General features: G+C 38.5%; 1 protein-coding gene across 3 annotated transcripts in view; it reads left to right on the top strand.

Moving 5' to 3' along the window:
- Window positions 1-10182: 10182 nt before the first annotated feature.
- The window catches only part of avl9 (AVL9 homolog (S. cerevisiase)), a 60000-nt gene continuing 50907 nt past the window's right edge, over window positions 10183-19275 (top strand). For 2 of the 3 annotated variants that reach the window (XM_079851255.1, XM_079851256.1), the window contains exon 1: window positions 10202-10404. In XM_079851255.1, coding sequence (XP_079707381.1) covers window positions 10330-10404 — 75 coding nt within the window. In that variant the 5' untranslated portion in view covers window positions 10202-10329. Of the gene's footprint in view, window positions 10405-19275 lie in introns of all 3 variants that reach the window. The other variant, XM_079851254.1, reaches the window with a different exon arrangement.

The raw sequence follows: 19275 nt of genomic DNA, 5'->3' as shown, positions 1-19275 counted from the left end.
GCCAAGATTCTAAAAAAAATGGAACTCTACCACGACATCCTCACAACGTTGCCATAAATTAGTCACACTGACCAAATGACGACTAATTGATGTCGTCGTCACAATGTACCCTGATAGCACAAGTAGCCTACATCTCACATCTATTTGATGTCTCCATTTACATCTGCAAAATGTATATTTTAGAGTGTTTGCTCATATGTAATATGCCTCTGAGACGTTTCTTGTTAGATGTCATATAGACATTTAGAAGATGTCTTTAAGATGTTTAAGTTTTAATTAGTGGTGGGCATAGTTTTTTTTTTTTTTATCTAGATTTATCTCACTGTAATCTTGGAATTAATCTAGATTAATCTAGATTAAAATGGCTCATTTGAATTCTGCCGAAAGCGGAATGAGAAAAGCAGAATGAGAAAATTCTGCTCATCTGCAGAATGAGAAAATGAGTTTCTCATTATGAGAAAGTTTCTCATTATTATGAGATGTTAAGTCATTATTACGAGATGTTAAAGGGATACTTCACCTCTGGGAAGATGAATGTGTATTTAAAATAGGTCATTTAAGTAGAAGAAATGTGAAGAATTTTTTGAATTTGGAGCTTTCTAGACTGAGAAAAGCCAGAAAATGTATTTTTGGCTTATGTGGATGAAAGACAACAACTCCCAGAATGCACTTGCTTCGCTGCCTTAGGAGGCCACGCCTACCGGTAAGGGAGCGCAGTTGAAAACAAACAACAAGGCTAGCCTACGTGATGAGTTTGCCAGGGATTTAGAGATCGCCCAAAATGTCCGGGATTCGGCTTTTGCGTTCTACAGTCGCCATTCATTCATTATGTTTACTGTGGCGAGCAGGACGAGGCTGACGGCCGCGGGAGAACGGCGCAAGGCCAGTGGCGTCATTACTGAGACGCGCCGGGTCTCGCATCTCTCACGGAGTAGCGGGAATTTTCTTAGCAATGGTAAAACGCACATCAACCGATCACTTGTTTAGCGTTCATGTAAACACTACATTCAGATTCACCAATCGGAATGAATTCAGTTAGATTGAAACAAAAGGTGTGCATGTAAACAATGAATGGCGACCGCAAAACGCAAAAGCTGAATCCCGTACATTTTGAACGATCTCGCCCGCCGGACAAGTCCGGGAAAAGGAGGATGGTAACCCCTACTTACTCAGCTTTCTCCTACTATTCAGCTTTCTCCACAGAACAAGAGCCTGTTAGCTTAGCTTCCAAAGAAAGACGGCTGACACTGTGTACATTCTGTGAGTGAGATCCAACCCTCTATGGGCGGGCTGAAAACATGCGGAACAACGCCATCTACTGGCTGTAGTCTTTAGCCTCTGGCCAGAAAATCCTCCGATGACGCAAAATGACGATTTTTGCGTCATCGGAGGATTTTTTCCAGACAAAAAATACATAAATCTCTTGTCTCAGGGGGATATGAGGGTGGAAAGCATGGTAATTCGAAAATACTACAGGTTTTCTACTAATACAAAGCTTAATGCTAAATCCTGAAGTATCCCTTTAAATGCTAAGATTTACATGCTACTTAAACCAAAGCAGTTAAAAGTAACCAAATCAGTCCACAGCCAAACAAAATGCTCCACACTTCTCCACAATGGTAACCCACTGTAATTTGAATGGTTCTAATAATTCCAATGTAATTGAACATTAAACACAATTACACACTATCAAGTCTTCCCCTTTTCTCATTTTCTCAAAAAAACATAAAATAACACTTAATTTTAACATTTATTCTCTCTTAATTCAACCATATGCAAAGCATGCTGGGAACTAACAAGCACTGCCCAGTTTCAGTTAATGCAACACAAATCATTCATGTAATCCAACACAAACGGATTAAGTAAACTTAAATTTTACATATTAAGCAGATTGAACACAATCAAATTAAGTTAGGGCAAAATGGCAGTTGGCGTCGCACTATACTGACACCCTCTGGATGTAAGAATTTTTTACTTAACATAAATGGTTTGTGTTTAGACAACACGTTAGGATTTTGTACTGTTAAGTTGAGACATAATTACGTGGACCTTAATAGAAAAAACATTTCAAGTCAACAAACACAATTATTATAAGTAAACTAAATATAAATATATTATGTAAAGTGCACAACCTTCTTAGTTCATTTTTTTGAGTGTAGACCGCGCTGCGTGATGCTCGCGCAAATGCAAACAAATGGTTTACTTTGTTACAATTAATGAAAATAATGAGTTTATTACTTCTTTTTGTTTATGTTTGCTGTTCAACAGATTAAAAATTTAAATCCATAATGCAAAATTGTTTAGTTGCGGTACAATAATTTCACATAAATGACAAAGAATGAAATGAAAGAGCAGCAAACAAGGCTAAGTAAGACAAGACGAAAGACTATTCAGCTATAAATGGCTTAGAATGAGCCCGTTTGTTTTTGTACTGAGTAATTTCTTGTTATGATGATAATAATGATGATGATGATGACGATAAGTAGGGGTGTGCGATATAGCTAAATCGTCTGCGATAATATTGTATTTTTAATGATGTGCGCTTTAACATTATCAAGTATTTCAAAAACTAAACAAATCGTGCCTACAGAGTGCACGCATCTAGGCTAATGTAATGTTACATGATGAAGTCTAGGCTACTAGTGTGTGTGTGCGTGCATTTTGAGTGCGTTCTTTCACTGCATTATTCAGTGCATTCAAATGCATTTATGAATGCATGTGAATGATCACAAAATTCAAGATATGGGGGTTAGAAAATGTATATATTTATATCATTTTATGTAGTTAATCAATATCACACGAAGAGTGCCATTTCAGTTTTTCTCCTACAAAAATCAGCATGATTAAAATGTGATATTAAGTTAGGCCTACTACAACAGTTTAATAAACAATAATTTAATTACAACTACAAAATGTTGCAGAATAATGTAATATATGAATGAATAATAGCCTAAAGAACCTTTGTGCCAAAAGGGTTCTTTCTTGTCATTATAGAACCTTTTTAGCATAAAAGGTTCTTTGGAGTTGAGTAAAGAACCCTATGGTTCTATATAGAACCCCAATGAACCCTTTTTTCTAAGAGTGACAGACGAAACTGGACAAGTGTAAATGCATCTGGTTGTTGAAACCACATGTAAATTGTACTCCCCTCAAAAATGCTAAAAAAAAAAATAATAAACGTGTGAGAGCGTGTAATAGGCTATATGTATTGTTATAGCCAGATATGACGACGCTACTGCAACAAGCATGACCGCAGATGAGAAGCTGAGCATCTATTCATCAAGCCAACGTGCAAACTAACGCAAATCAAAGTGAAAGTAAGTCACAGACGCTTAACACACAATCATCATCATTAAAAGTAAATAAACAAAATGATCTTACCAGAGATGCTGCTGCTCTCTCTTATTGCGGTCTTTGGTTTTGAAATTTTAGCTGATGATCAATAAAATGCAGTTAGCCTAATATCTTGCTTTCGGTGACGTGCACTCCATTAAATCTGCATATAGCGCGGGAATTGAAGATCGGATTTAAATCCGTTTCGTAAAAACACATTTATGTGACCAGGTGTAAATGGAATCGTTTTGATAAATCATAGCTATCCGATCTGAGAATCTGAGAAATAAATTTTTCCCGAAACAAACCCGGCGGCTTCATAGCTGCATCCATGTTAGCACGTCACGTTTGGTTTGATGTGGTAATTTCACAGTAGGCATACTACACACAGGTTCGAAGCCCCCTACAGTGCAATTCTGGGTAACACTTTAGAATATTGTTCCTTCATTAATGAATAATTACACAGGAACAAACTAGTAGCGAATTATTAACATTCTAGTAACTACTATTAACTAACAAGAAACTCTGGTTAACAAATTAGTAAGCAATAGCGCTCAGATGAATGTAGTAGTTCACTATAGCTAATCAATAACTACTATTTTTTTCATACCTCCCAGAGAACTACTATCTACAGGTTCATAATTAACATGAATAATGCATAATTTATAATAAAAGGTAATGGTAACCCACTAGTAATGACTCAAGTATTACTACATCATTCTAAAGGAACTAATTATTTGGATCAGTATTCTAAAGTGAAAAACATGATAACTACCTAATATTGACTGAAGTCATTGTAAGCTTTTGAGATTTTTGTAAGATTTTGAATAGCAATTCCTTCCAATGGATTTGGTAACACTTTAGTCATTACTAGTGTGTTCCCATGATCTTCACTTTAGAATACTGATCCAAATAATTAGTAGTTCCTTTAGAAAGATGTAGTAACACTTGATTCATTACTATCCAAAACCTTACAAAAGCCTTTAAAGCTGTTGTAAAGTTTTTCTTTCTTCAAAGCAGAGACCAGGAGACAGTCGGGATCACGTTCAACAGAAGTTATTCTTTATTGAGAACTCCTCCGTACGCAGCTGTAGAAACTTCCAACATGATCTAACTCTAATACAGTATGCATTGTAGTTATATACATTCCAAGGGGGAGGGATTACATAGAGGTGGAGACTCTGAACAAAGCATGCAAATGAAGTAGGAACACACCCTACTCTGAGTCCAATTGAATCAGCATATTCACATGCTGATACTGGCCAGGAGCTCCAATTCCAAGAGCCATCCCAGAGCCGTTAAAGACAAAAGGTGAAAGTCAATCAACCTAACGATTCAACGTCTGGACTGTGGCTCTTGCTCCAAGGGCCATTAAAGACAATAGGTTAGCGTCTCCGTGATCTGACTCATTTAACTTACAAAGGAAAAACAGGTCAGGCAGGAATATCTTGCTGTAAACTCAATAATCACTTTCTCAGTTTATATACTATCTAAATTAAAACCTCAAATGCTAAAATCAGTATTCTTCACCGTGATGTTATGTAAGGAAGCATATCTGAAAACATATTCTTAAATTTTAACCCTTCAGTCCCCTCTTTGAGAGTTCTTAAAATAACTCTCACAAAATACAAATTTAAACACTTAAACGTTTAATTCTTGTAACTTGAAAAAGTTACAGGCACGTATAACTTATTCTGTGTTGTGTCCTTGATTTACATGAGTGTCATAGTTCTTCTCAAAACCATAACTGTTGACACATACGACGCAGGGTGTAAAATGTCGTATAAACTACATGATTACACAGAAAACCATGTAGCATAAGAGTGGAAGTCTTGAAAATCCATGGCGCCTGAATAGCTGTGAAGTCTGTTTCCTGTAGAGTCCATTTGTCACGTAGAGTCGCTCTGATGACTCGTCCCTCATGAGGTTTGTTCATGGAAATCTGAGGTGACGTTTTATACCAGGATGCTGCTTGTGAAGACATCATGGCATACACACATACCTGTAAAACAATAAAACAAAGAAACGGCAGACCAGCAGTATTCATGCATGGACTTCATTCTTCCATAAGTCGCACATGTTCTGTGTTGATTTTCTGTACTTGCATGTTGACACAGAAACGAACATGCAATTAGGGTCCGTGATTTCTCTGCGTTGTGTTTTTTTTTTTTTTTTTTTTTTTTTTTTATTCTCGTGAACAAGTTTCTGAACCATGAAGAATTATCTTCAGTCATCTGGTGTGTAATTTTGTTGAAAGATCAAGATTGCTTGTTGGTTAACTTGACATTAACCCGGTGCAGCACTCATGCAATGGTGCAGGCTTGTAGTCTTGATCATGTCGATGGATGACTGAAGGTTTCGTATGTCTCTGCGTTGTGTATTTTTCTTCTGTGTTGGTTGGCTCGGCAGTGGGTCTAGTTGTTTTCTTGAGGTTGTGGCTTCATATGCAGGTGAGGAGGTCTTTGCCTATGGGTCTCAGGAGAGCCATCAAGTGTTTATCTGCACAGAGGAAGAAAGAAAACAAAAGACGACAGAGCAGTATTTGTCCAAACACTAGGGTTGTAGCGTTTTCAGAGTCTAGTGTTGTTGTTTCATTCTTTCCCTATTTCTTAATTGATTTGAGACACCTAATGGACAAGTGAGGTAAGGATGGACAAAATGGGGAAAGGCCTATGAGGTTGTCTTCACCCTGGATTGGCCCCCGACGCCTGTTGCATCAGTTCTTTCCAGGGCCCTCACTGAACCGTGTCCTATTCTGTCCCTGTGTTGTGTACACACTGTACAGTGTGTGAGAAAATTGGCACATTTTCATTCTCCAGTGAAACATCAGTCTTAATAGACATCATATAGAGCATGGAGGTCTGATTGTAGTGTTCTGCAGTGTAACATTTATGGCTGTGAGTTTTCTGAATGTCCCCCAAACAAAGGCTGTGACAGTCACTTTCCTTTTGTTCTATTAAACAAAAAATAAGTCTTTCATCTTTGTTGTGAGTTACTGGGGAAATTAAGCACTCACAGCCTAAATGGTTAACACCGTATCAAGTTGCCCCACAAGTTTAACGAGGAGGGGAGGGGCTGCTTTAAAGTAGCAAACAAATGTAGTAAGAGCTGCATAACATTGTTAACTTGTCTTAAGTTATTTTTATTTTTTCGACATTCTTTTCCAAAATGTCCGTGCTTGCCACAGTAAGAACAACTGGCTTCTCTAGGACTTTTGCGTTTCTTTGGCTTCTCTGAGTTAACCTTAAAGGATGCTGCTGCAATTTTTACTCTTGCCTTGACATCAAAGTCTCTTTCCCAAATAGCTAAACTGTCCAAGTTGTCTTTCAGGGTTCTATTTGACCATGTAAGATCTAAGAAAGGCAATGCATTTCTATGTTCTGACAAAAGACCATCGGACCATGCGCGAACTAGAGGACCATTATGACCTAACACTTTCTCTGGAGTGTCGGCAATCCCGCTGTAAGCGGCAGCGGTCTGGCAAAATCTTTCTGTGTACTCACAAACAGTTTCATCCTTCTTCTGTACACAACTAGTAATTTTCAACCAATCCACTTTCGGTCCAACAATGTCCTTTAACACTTTCAGAACTTCCTCTCTCAATTCATCTTTACTGGCTTGTTGCAGTTCAGAATTGTTTACAGCACTTTCAAAATCATTGAATTCTGAATCAGTCAAGATCTGTAATATTAGCTGGGTGACTTCAGCTAGAGTCATATCATAGAGTCGCATCTTTTTGGACAACTCTCTCCTAAACTCAGAAAAATTTCTTTGCACTGATGGCAAACTTTCAGCAATTCTCTCAATATCTTTAGGACCTAAAGATGTTTTGACTGCTTGTGGCTGCAATATGGGGGTTGCAAATGGAACTGTATCAACACCTTTTCCCTGAGGCTTTTGTTTAGCTACGCACACTTCAACTGCATTTACATCTGCATTGACATTGTCCTCTATTCTATCAAAAGACTGTAAATCAGGATAGCTTTCATCTGACTGTTGGTCTTCTAAATCACATTTGGTTGAGGCTTTGTTATGGCCCACCTTTGTCTTGAGACAGGACATGTGAGTCTGCAATTGTTTGTTCTGATCGTTTAACGTAGCAATGCACTGAGCTTGTTCTTGTGCAATGGATAAGCTAAATTCTCTGTGACAACAGATAATGGCTTTCATATCGTTCTTGCGAATACTTGCTCCTAGTACCTTCTTACAATCTTCAATTGACCAAACTTTGACTGCATCAATGCCAAATTTCTTTGTTAAATTCAATCTGACTTTCTCAGTCACGATTGTGTCCATGCATTCTCCTAACAAGGACTTAAACTCATTGTCTGTCCATAACGGGCTAGCTAATCCACCTTTCTCCGTTGTGGAAATCAGCCTAGCATTCCTTCTAACCATTTTGTGACTTTCTGTTACCACAAACAAACACTAAAAAAAAAAAAAAACTTCTCTCTACTGTCTTGCAAACAGAGGGTACAATCTTATTAGCACATGAGGCTAAATCTTCTCTAGCTTACAAAGGTACAAACAATATTAACATGTAACTGTTAATCTTCCCTGCCAACAACAGAGGATCAATTTCATCTCTAAAAGAAAAAACTTTTTAGAGGCTTATCTTTAGTTAACTAAACTCTACAGCTGTTTGTTAACTACTTCTCTGAACGGCGCAGAGGAAAACATTTGTTCTGGTCTGCATTGGTTCTTTGAAATGGAGTGAAACTCACCGAATCGTTGGTTGTACAGAAAACATTCGTCTGGAACTCAGTCAGCTTTGTTGAGATCTTTGAGCTTGAAGTTTCAAGATTCAGTCTGGAACTCAGTCAGCTTTGTTGAGATCTTTGAGCTTGAAGTTTCAAGATTCAGTCTGGAACTCAGTCAGCTTTGTTGAGATCTTTGAGCTTGAAGTTTTCAATCTGGAGGAAGCTGGAAAGCTTGAAGTTTCAAGATTCAGTTCTTTGAGTTTCCTTCTTCTCCATCCGGGTCACGGCACCATCTGTTGTAAAGTTTTTCTTTCTTCAAAGCAGAGACCAGGAGACTTGAGATGGATCTTATAAGCAGAAGAGATTTATTCTTCCAAGTAGTCTGTAGTTCATCATCATCATCAAGACTAACTCAAGAGAGTTGCCTTGCAAATTTATATACATTTAGGGGGAGGGATTTACAGTGAGGTTGAACAAAGCATGCAAATTAGGTATACAGGTTAAGGAAACCTGCCCCAGACCCCAGCGTGTTACCCATCCTAATTCAATCAGCATAACAGTCTATTGCATTGCAAATTGCATAGACGAATCATTCGTGTGCTAATCCCATCAGTCTGAGTGATACTGGGACTCAAAGAGCCGTTAAAGACAATAAGGAGAAAGTCAATCAACCTAACTATTCAACGTCTGGGCTCTGAAAGGTGAGAATCTCAGTGATCTGATTCATTTAAAACACAATAGAGAGTTCAGGTCTGGCAGGAAAGGAGACTCTTGATACCATTATCCTAACCTAACCTTAAAATGCTAACTTCAATATACTCAACTTTTACTGTTGCAAACTAAATTAAACATTTAATAAAATATGTAATCCAACAAAGCTTACAATGACTTCAGTCAATATTAGGTTGTTATCATGTTTTTCACTTTAGAATACTGATCCAAATTATTAGTAGTTCCTTTAGAATGATGTAGTAACACTTGATTCATTACTAATGGGCTACCATTACCTTATATTAAACATTGTGCATTATAAATATTTATTAACCTGTATAGTAGTTCTTAGTCTTCAGTGAGGTATGAAAAATAGTAGTTATTGATTAGCTAATAGTGAACTACCACATCCGACTGAGTGCTATTACTTACTAATTCGTTAATCAGAGTTTCTTGTTAGTTAATAGTAGTTACTAGAGTGTTACTAATGCATTACTCATTTGTTCCTGTGTAGTTATTCATTAATGAAGGAACAGTATTCTAAAGTGTTACCCAATTCTGCTATACATCCGCGCTAAAATATCAAGGTGAAAGTCGTCATAGCTTGCGTAGTATAGACCCAGCTCCCAAACCAACTTTGAGAATAGATTAACGGCGATATTTTTTTTATCGCCCGATAAGAGTCTCACGTTAACGCAGCACGTTAACGCCGATAACGGCCCACCACAAGTTTTAATGTATGTAAAACAGTTTTTTTTCTGAGACTGAGATGTTTTTACACAGATAGCACACATACGTCTGCAAGATGTCTGTTAAAGATCACTTCATCTGGAAACCATCTGCTGTGTACAAACATCTGATAAACGTCTTTAAGATGTCAGTTTTACATACATTCTAAATCATAAACATCTTAAAGACATTTTCTAAATGTCTATTTGACATCTGTCAGGAAACGTCCTATAGACGTATTGCAGATGACGAGCAAACACTCTAAAAAAATACAAATAAAGCCATATAAAACACAGTTGAATGATGTGAGCATTAATAAAAGAAAATAAATCTGACCAAAAAACAAATTGAATGAGGACAACTCCAAAATAAATGAAAGCATGTTTCTGCATGTAAACCACAAAATGTACAAAATAGGCCCTATATCAATACAAAACGTTGTCATATAGACTAAACAAGGACTACTATCCTGGCGACTTCGTGTGTTTGCTGGGAAGTGTTCTTGTTATACGGTTTTTATTTTGTCACTTACTCACTCAAAATATGAATAAAAATATCAATGTTATATGATATTTGAGACAGTAATGAACTGGCCACCAACACAGGATAAGCGCTTTGGAAAATGGATGGCTAGATGGATTGATGGATGATCTATCTATTCGAGCCATGGCGCGCCCTCTCTCGGCAGTCACTATGACGGCTTTTCGTCTGGTGTGTTTGTTTGTCCTGGAGGCGGAGCATCGCGTGACATGGGCTGACGGTCAAGAGTGCGGAAGTTATAGGCTCCACACATTAAACAAATATTTTACTTTTTATTTCTTCTCTTTTGAACTCTGATCTGATTGTAATAGAGCGTATGGAGTCGCAGTGCAAAGAGGAACCGGTGCTGCACATCGTAGTTGTGGGATTTCACCATAAAAAGGGCTGTCAGGTAAGAGACTGTCCTCATGTTTGTTTATTAATATTAATCTGCTTCAAACGTGCCGTGCGCTTCTCTATTACCCTTACAAAGTATTTATGTGTTTTTACTATTGTACATGTATTATTTACCATTGGTTCTTTGGTGTAGAAATGCATAAAAAAAAACACAATATGCAAAATTAAATCTGCTTAAGGAACTCTACTTTACTGAATGATGAATGATCATAAATTATCAACATCGCCTGTAATTCAGTACTGATTGTGATAAAGTGTGTGAGATCCAGCTTTACTGCCCTCTTCATTCCATCCAGAAAAACAAAACAACAAAAACACATTTCTTTTATTTACGAATGAGTGGCACTTATTGTATGATGTCCACGCACCAGTAGATTTTAGTCATACATAGTTAGCAAAAGCTATTTTATTCTTTATAAAGGTGTCCCTCCCTCATGGTGGCTTCCATGTTGATATCACATGACCAGATGAATAATGGTCACTGGCTGTACAAGAGATAGTAACGTATCAAGGCATCACATACAAATTCAATTATTGTACATAAAGATAAAAATATAGGAATAATAAATTCAGTTAGAATAATAAGACATTGTAATAAGGTTGTTACAAATCAAATTAAATCAGTATTTAAAAAAATCCTTATGTTACACTAGTACGTTTTCATTTTAAAACTTCATACTGTTCAAAAGTTTGAGTTTGTTGCCCAGCCCTATTTGTTTGAACCGTGAGAGGCATCAAAGTTTAAAGTTTACGCTACTTCAACATCGTGTCAGGGATTACACTTTTGGCGTAAGCCGGTGTGTGTAGGCCGTCTGCCGGAAGCTTTATTTCAGTTTTTAATATGGATATTTTTCTTACACAAACGCATCACTTTGCTTCAGAAGGCCTTTATTAACCCCTCAGAGCTGTGTGGAGTACGTTTATGATGGATGAATAGACTTTTTTGGGCTTCAAAATTTCGTCCTCTATTCACTGACATTATAAAGTTTGGAAGAGCTTTTATATTTCTGCGCTACTGAATGATTCTCTGTCTATTGTACACGTAAATGAATCGCCACTCTAAACTAATGGATGCTGCATTTTAACGCACACACATCACAATCTACAATGTAGCACCCATTAGTTTAGAACGGCAAATAAACTTAGGTGTACAATAAGCTGTTTAAAACGTGCATTCTCTCGATTAATTTTGAGCATCTATAGCATAATCAAACATCTTGTGAAGCACTCTCAGAGTATGCATTTATTTGTCATTTTAACTGTTTGGACATGGAGCTTTAAAGTGGACTTCCAAGATTTCTTATCCTGTTGTGCCCTCTATAGGCCATGACCAGCGACTAGTCGACGCTTAAAGTGTCATGGCTGAGCATTAAAGTCCACTAGTTGGTGCAACCTCTGTATTCAAGCTCAAGCTCAACTCAAGCTCTCTATTTTCTATTCTCTATCTATATCTTCCCCTAGTGTTCATGCTTAGCAGTAACAAGAGAATGAACCTCACTGGTTCTTGCTGAAGCTCACACTTGCTACGTAACACGAGAATGAACCTCATTGGTTCTTGCAGAAGCTCACACTTGCTACGTAACACGAGAATGAACCTCATTGGTTCTTGCAGAAGCTCAAACATGCTGCGTAACACAAAAATGAACTTCATTAGTTCTTGTGGAAGCTCAAACGTGCTGAGTAACACAAGAATGAACCTCATTGGTTCTTGCTGAAGCTCAAACGTGCTGCGTAACACAAGAATGAACTTCATTAGTTCTTGCGGAAGCTCAAATGTGCTGCGTAACACGAAAATTAACCTCATTGGTTCTTGTTGAAGCTCAAACTTGCTGCGTAACACGAGAATGAACCTCACTGGTTCTTGCTGAAGCTCAAATGTGCTGCGTAACACGAGAATAAACATCATTGGTTCTTGCTGAAGCTCAAACGTGCTGCGTAACATGAGAATGAACCTCATTGGTTCTTGCTGAAGCTCACACTTGCTGCGTAACACGAGAATGAACCTCATTGGTTCTTGCAGAAGCTCAAACATGCTGCATAACACAAAAATGAACTTCATTAGTTCTTGTGGAAGCTCAAATGTGCTGAGTAACACAAGAATGAACCTCATTGGTTCTTCCTGAAGCTCAAACGTGCTGCGTAACACAAGAATGAACTTCATTAGGTCTTGCGGAAGCTCAAACGTGGTATTCAGGTATTCATAAACTGCCGTTTCACACTATACATTCCTAAACCCTGGGTTAACGTTTTAATTTGCACATTTACGGGGTCAGTGTCATTGATTGGATGAACGCAGCATGTGACCTGTTTACATAAAAGCTGTAGCATTGCCAACTGTACTATGGAGTTTATACTGAATGGATACTTTGGACTATAAATATAAGAATGAAACAGTCTCTTCTTCGCTCAAATTTGCACATTTTCTGTCAGCATTTGACATTTTTTCTCTCAACCACTGAATTTACTGTTTATATACAATGTACAGTGTTTCCGTGACTGTACAAAGTACGCAAATATGTATGTGATTGGTTGTCTGTTTAGCTTTAACATTCTAACACCGCATCATTTCACACTGTAAAAGTTTGGCACCGCAATGCGATTTTGACAGTTTAACACTGCAAAAGCGGTGCTAACCCTGTTCCGGAGCAGGGTTTCATAACCCCGGGTAAAAAAAATTACAAGTGTGAAAAATTCCTTCAGCCCGGGTTAAAAGCGGTGTTTAGAATGACGATAACCCAGGGTTAAGCGCAGTGTGAAAAGCCCACATGTGTCCAAAGCCCTATTCGGATGGGACTAGTTTAACATGGAGAGGTGGGGTAAAGTAATAATTACCAGAGCTTCTCTGTGATTTTAGTCCTGTCCAGATGTGCCATCTCAGTAACCATTACGGACAATGTCAGTAAAGATTACGGCGACTTTTACCTTCATTAAAAAGTTCCGGGAAAATTACCTCAGGTAATCCTGTGCGAATAGACCCGCTGTAAATATGTACGTAAATATTTTGTGATTTCCTGTTTAAAAGTAGTTTTCCGCAGTTTTTCAAGTATGGAGACGCTTGAAAAAGCATTCAGTTGCGTTCTAAACGCTGGGACAAGTCTGTGGCAAAACTCACACATACCCTTCAGATCAGAAAGAAGATCGAAAGCACTTGTTAGAGGTACAAAATATCTTTTAGAGTTAGGTAAGTGCCTATTCCCAACACAATCCAATCTGAAGTTAATTAATACATCGTTCTACCGGACAAAACTATATAAATATAGGTTGTTTGCGCACGTGATATCAGGAAGCAACCTAATACACAAATGGTGACAGGAGGGTGATGGCGATGTGCAAATCGAGTTACTCCTCCCCACGGCCGGATTATCCATAGACGGGATTGGGCGAGTGCCCTGGGGCACCAGCCAATAGGGGGGCACCAAGTGATTAAGAGAATGACTAGACTTTAAAATATTTTTCATGTTTTGTATATATTATTTTGCTGGAAGAGATGCAGATACAAAATGAACAGTTAATAATACAATATACACAGAGAGAATATTAATTATATCCATAAAGAATTGCGATTGGGTCAGGTGACAGGTCACAGTGCATTTGCCCCCTCCCCCAGTCCGAGTCGAGCCCGCCAATTTAAAATATTAAATTCAAAATGGATAGGCAGCATCAGCTTAGACAGATAGCCACCCTTCAAAAAGTACCTGCGATATCAAGTTTTTTTCTTCGAAATGAAGAAAAGACAGAGGCATCAGCATCACCAGCAGAAGGCACTAGCAGCAGCGAAACTAATGCCTCAACCGGTACGACTGAAGCAGTTAATGTGAGCAAAGACGATAACCAGGTGCTGGAGAGTGGAGGCAACGGAGAGGATGAGGGCGGGTTGGCTCACGAGATTGATGGAAATACACGTAGGTTGGAGGATCAGGTGCAGCAGTCGCCGGCGCCGCCAGAGGATTTTACCATCTCAACGGACCCTGAACTATGGGGAGCTATCACGGACCACGTCAGGGAAGTTGCTGTTTCTCAAGGACCAGCAGCCTATCAGAATAGGGCGCCTAAATACCCAGCATCTGTGCGGGACATCGGTATTGGAAGTAAAACGCGATCACTTATCAATGATTTATTGCATTGTTGCCTCCCAAACAACGAGGTAGTGTCTAGAGAGTGGTTAATTTACTCACCATCAGCAGGTATGGTTTACTGCTTTGCTTGTAAACTGCTATCCTCACAATGTAATGCTTTTACGTCTGGGTTCTCTGACTGGAGACATCCTGAGCGAATTTCGGACCATGAGAAGAGTGCAAACCACAGACACAGCATGTTGGATTTATTGCGCCGATCGAAAAATGTGGGCACAGTGGATGCTTCGCTCAGGCGGCAGAGGGATGCTGAGGGAAAATATTGGAAGGAGGTCTTGAGGCGCATTGTGGCTGTAATTAAATTCTTGAGTGAGAGAGGCCTAGCATTCAGAGGCGATGATGAACTTTTGTGCTCTTCAAGTAATGGCAATTACCTCGGATTACTGGAACTTATTGCACAGTTTGATCCGTTTTTAAGAGAACACATAGAAAAGTATGGTCAAAAGGGACGAGGGACAACATCATACCTGTCATCCACTGTGTGTGAGGAGTTCATTTGCTTGATGGGTGAGAAAGTAAAGAAAACAATTGCAGACGAACTACAGCATGCTAAGTATTTCTCAGTCATCGTAGATTCAACCCCTGATATGTCTCACGTTGACCAGTTGACATTCGTTTTCAGATTTGTCAGCGAGGAAGGGAAAGTGGTGGAGAGATTCATTGGTTTCGAGCCTATTCACAGCCACACTGGAGCAAGTCTTGCTGAATGCGTAATAAAAATGGTTCATGATCTGGGGTTAGACTTGTCAAATTGCCGGGGACAAAGTTACGACAACGCCAGTAATATGGCTGGTAAATATAACGGTCTTCAGGCACATCTGAAAAAAGTTAACCCTCTGATTCATTATGTGCCTTGTGCTGGACATTCACTTAATCTTGTTGGTGTAAACAGCATTGACAACAGCTGTAAAGATGCGAGTGATTTTTTTGATCTTCTTCAGTCACTGTATGCATTTTCTGCCGCATCCCCTCACCGTTGGAGTCGGATATTTAACAACAAGGATCTGAAGATCAGCTGTACTCTTAAACCACTTTCAAATACTAGATGTCAACTAGATGTTGTAGAGCGGACTCCACCAAAGCTTTGAGAGAAAACTACAGTGCAATAAGAGAGGCCTTGGGAAGGTTCGCCACAGATGCAGAGGAAAAAAATGACGCAAAGCGCGAGGCTGCTGCGCTCGGTCATAAACTTGATAAATTGGAGACTGCAATAATGGCAAATCTATGGGATACTGTGCTGAGTAGGTTCAAAGCCACGAGTGACACGTTGCAGAAGCGTGATATAAACTTAGATACTGCACAGCGTTTGCTAGAATCTCTGCATTTGTTTGTGGCAACACTCAGAGATCAATTTTCTCAGTTTGAAAAGTCATCACGGGACATGAAGTGTGTGACTCATTTCTATCAACACGAGACACAGCGGGTGAGAAAAAGAAAAATATTTGCAGATGAGTCCACGGAGAATGACGAGATCCTAAATGGAAGTCAGCGATTTAAGGTGGAAACATATAATGTGATTATTGACAACTTGCTGTCCTGTCTTTCTAAACGCATTGATGCATACAGGGACTTGAATGAACTATTTGGGGTTTTGTTTGATACCGATACAGACTGTGATTGTGTGCGCAAACGTGCTGCTGCGCTCTCATCCACATATCCACATGACCTGGACAGAGACTTTGGAGATGAACTTCTTCAGTTCAAGAATTTCGTGAGGGAAGAGAAAAATCGTTCACCAGAGGATATGAGGCAAATTCTACGAAAAAATGGGCTACAGACTACTTTCCCAAGTGTATTCGTTGCACTCAGACTGTTCTTAACCCTGCCCGTTTCCAACTGCGAGGGAGAGAGATCATTCTCTCAACTTAAAAGAGTGAAAAATGAACTCAGGACAACCATGAGACAGAAGCGACTGTCTGCACTCTCCATGCTGGCTATTGAATCCGAACTAGTCAAGGGAATGGACTTTGAGGAATTAATTAACGATTTTGCATGCACAAAGTCTAGAAATTTTTTTTTTTGCTAAAGGTAAGGCTTATTTGCCATTACTTCTGTGCAAATATGTGACGATGTTGTCAAAAAGAAATTTGTGGAATGTTTTTTTTCTTTTAGCTGGTTGCTTTAGAGATGCTTGTAAAGTTCAGTATGTGTGTTGCTGCCATCCGTCTCTATGGTGCTGAATTCAGCTGTTGATATGGTTGCTTAGTTACAACAGTCTTTCTTGGGCTTGCTTATTTGGTATATGTTTGCAATGTTTTTTTAGACATATAGTTTTGCATGTAGTATACATACATACAATTTTCGATGGAAATAAAGATATTTAGTATGACATGTTCATGTTGCACTAGCATTTGAGTTGTGGGGGGTGTGGGGGGCACTTCAAATGTGGTCACCCAGGGGCACTACACGGTGTTAATCTGGGCCTGCTCCTCCCACTTCTGCTAGTTTTACTGAGATATCTTATTCCGTGCGAATTGGCCATTACTATTACAGACGTCCTGTGGTAAAATTACATTACTCCATCTACCCTTGTAAAGTTAATCCTATCCGAATAGGCTAGGGCTCAAGAAAGTGCAAGCAAAACTGGTGAAAATTGCACTTTTCTCTCATTCATTCGTAGGCTAGCCATATACTGCGCACCCCGTGGGGAACCACCCCTCACTGTATATAAATAAAACACCATCCTTGTACCAAAGTGCATTTACGAGCCGGGCCATCATTTTTATTTTTTTTCCATCTTGGACTGTAACACCTCCAGGGAGTGGAGGTGTTACACTCAGAGGTTTTATCACTTCTGTATATAAATGAAGAATACCTTGTCAGGAAAGATGTGCAAAAATTGTGCATTTAATATGAAAAAAGGCATGATGGCACAATACAGTAGGCTATTCCTTGCTTCCCAGAATTTTGAAGTCCTCAAAAGTGTGCCCCCTCAGTCCGCTGACCTGTTAGCCTTTTGTTAGCCCACCCCCGCTTTTGAAAAAATCCCAAGAAATGGCATATCCAAATTACAGTTCATGAACCATTTGCACTAAAAGCATAGCCTAAGTATGGTTTCATTTGAAAGCAGACACTTGACAGTTTATTGTAAAGTCAGAATTAATTATTGTCATAATTATATATTTTTTATAAAAAGCTTCAATTTTTTAAAAGTTATTAGAAACATATTTTTATGAAAAGTCTTTATGAAAATAAAGTTGAAGTTGGCATGGTTTTAATCTAGAAATGCACTGCAGCTAAAGCCACATGTCTGACCATATTATATTTCAAATCTGAAGATGATAAGTCTAAAACTTAGAATTGTATTAAATGTTTTAAAACTATGTCAGGAGATTTTATTTTGAGAAGACTCTAAAATGCTAACTGATGTTTATTGTCATCTTCTAAGCAACCATTCAGTGTATTGCCTCTATTGTTTTGTGGTGCAAACTGCCCCATTCAGTTTCAGTCTTCACTGCACACATTCACACCTCTCCGGCCTGGTTATGGCTCTAATTATTCTTTTTTTTGTCTTCATTATAATTACTGACGACTTTCTATTCACACTGTTTTAATCCCTCATTTCTTTGTTCAAACATCTCACTTCACCTTCTTGGAAACTGTATCAAATGCCCTTTTTGAAAAAAAGAAACATTTCAGTGAGCTTTACTATTCAAAATTATTAATAAACATAACATATTTGCTCAACTAGGTGGCAGGTGCATCTTAGACCTAGCTAGCATGTTCGCTTAGCACACCATCAATACATGACAATTTATTTATTTTTTTAAACATGTTTTTGCTCCAAACATACTTTTATAACGCAAGTCGAGTGTTTAAAATAACCTTCTGGATCTGATGTGGCTTCGGATATAAAAAAATCAGACAGCAAATATATTATTTTATAGTATTCTTGCACAATGATAGAGGCTATGTCGATTAGCGTTGCATTATAAATATAATCTATTATTATGAAAATACCCGACACGGCTTGAAGAACATAGATAAATCATATATCGTTGCAATCATGTGTTTGTTGTCTCCAAAACGTCTTTATCTGCATATTACAGCGATCTCTGGAAGCCTTGTTTTTGTAAAGGAGTTCCTGGAATGTCACATGATATGGCTGTTCAACCAAAGCCACTGGACAAGCCTGCAACCTTTAGCTAAAAAAGCGTAATGGCTAATGTGAACACTGCGGTTGTGTAGGTACGCAGGAAAGGAGACCAGAGGCCATTTTTTTAATGGATGTCAATGGAGAAGAGGCTTCACTACACTGAATAAACCGCTTTTGTGAGAAAATAGCTTATTATTTAATGAATCGACTGCCTGTTCACTAATCATCAAAACGTGTTACGCTAATCAATACTTTTGTTGGGAATGATATGTAGATTTTACTATGATAAAAAGGTTATTTTATAATAGAAGGCAGAGAAGGGACTCGACAGGTAGACTCATATACGGCATTGCCATAGTATTTAATATTTTATTCTCATGGTGTTTTGGTTTCCCTGTTTCCCTGTCTGCCTACCTGTCTTCCCTAGTTTGTTCCCTTGGTTATTGATTACGTACACCTGTCAATCATTATGTCTCTCCATGTATTCAAGCCCTGAATTTCCCTAGTTCTGTGTATGGTATCATCTATGTTTAGGTCTAAGTTTTAAATTGTTGCCAGTTCTCCTGATTTTTCTTGTTCTGGATTATTGGACTGTTTTTGTTATATTCTTCTGAGTCGTGTGCTTCACTACAGCATG

Source organism: Squalius cephalus, assembly GCF_949319135.1.
Source record: "Squalius cephalus genome assembly, chromosome: 19".
Taxonomy (NCBI): domain Eukaryota; kingdom Metazoa; phylum Chordata; class Actinopteri; order Cypriniformes; family Leuciscidae; genus Squalius; species Squalius cephalus.
This window is presented reverse-complemented; position numbering and strand designations above follow the sequence as displayed.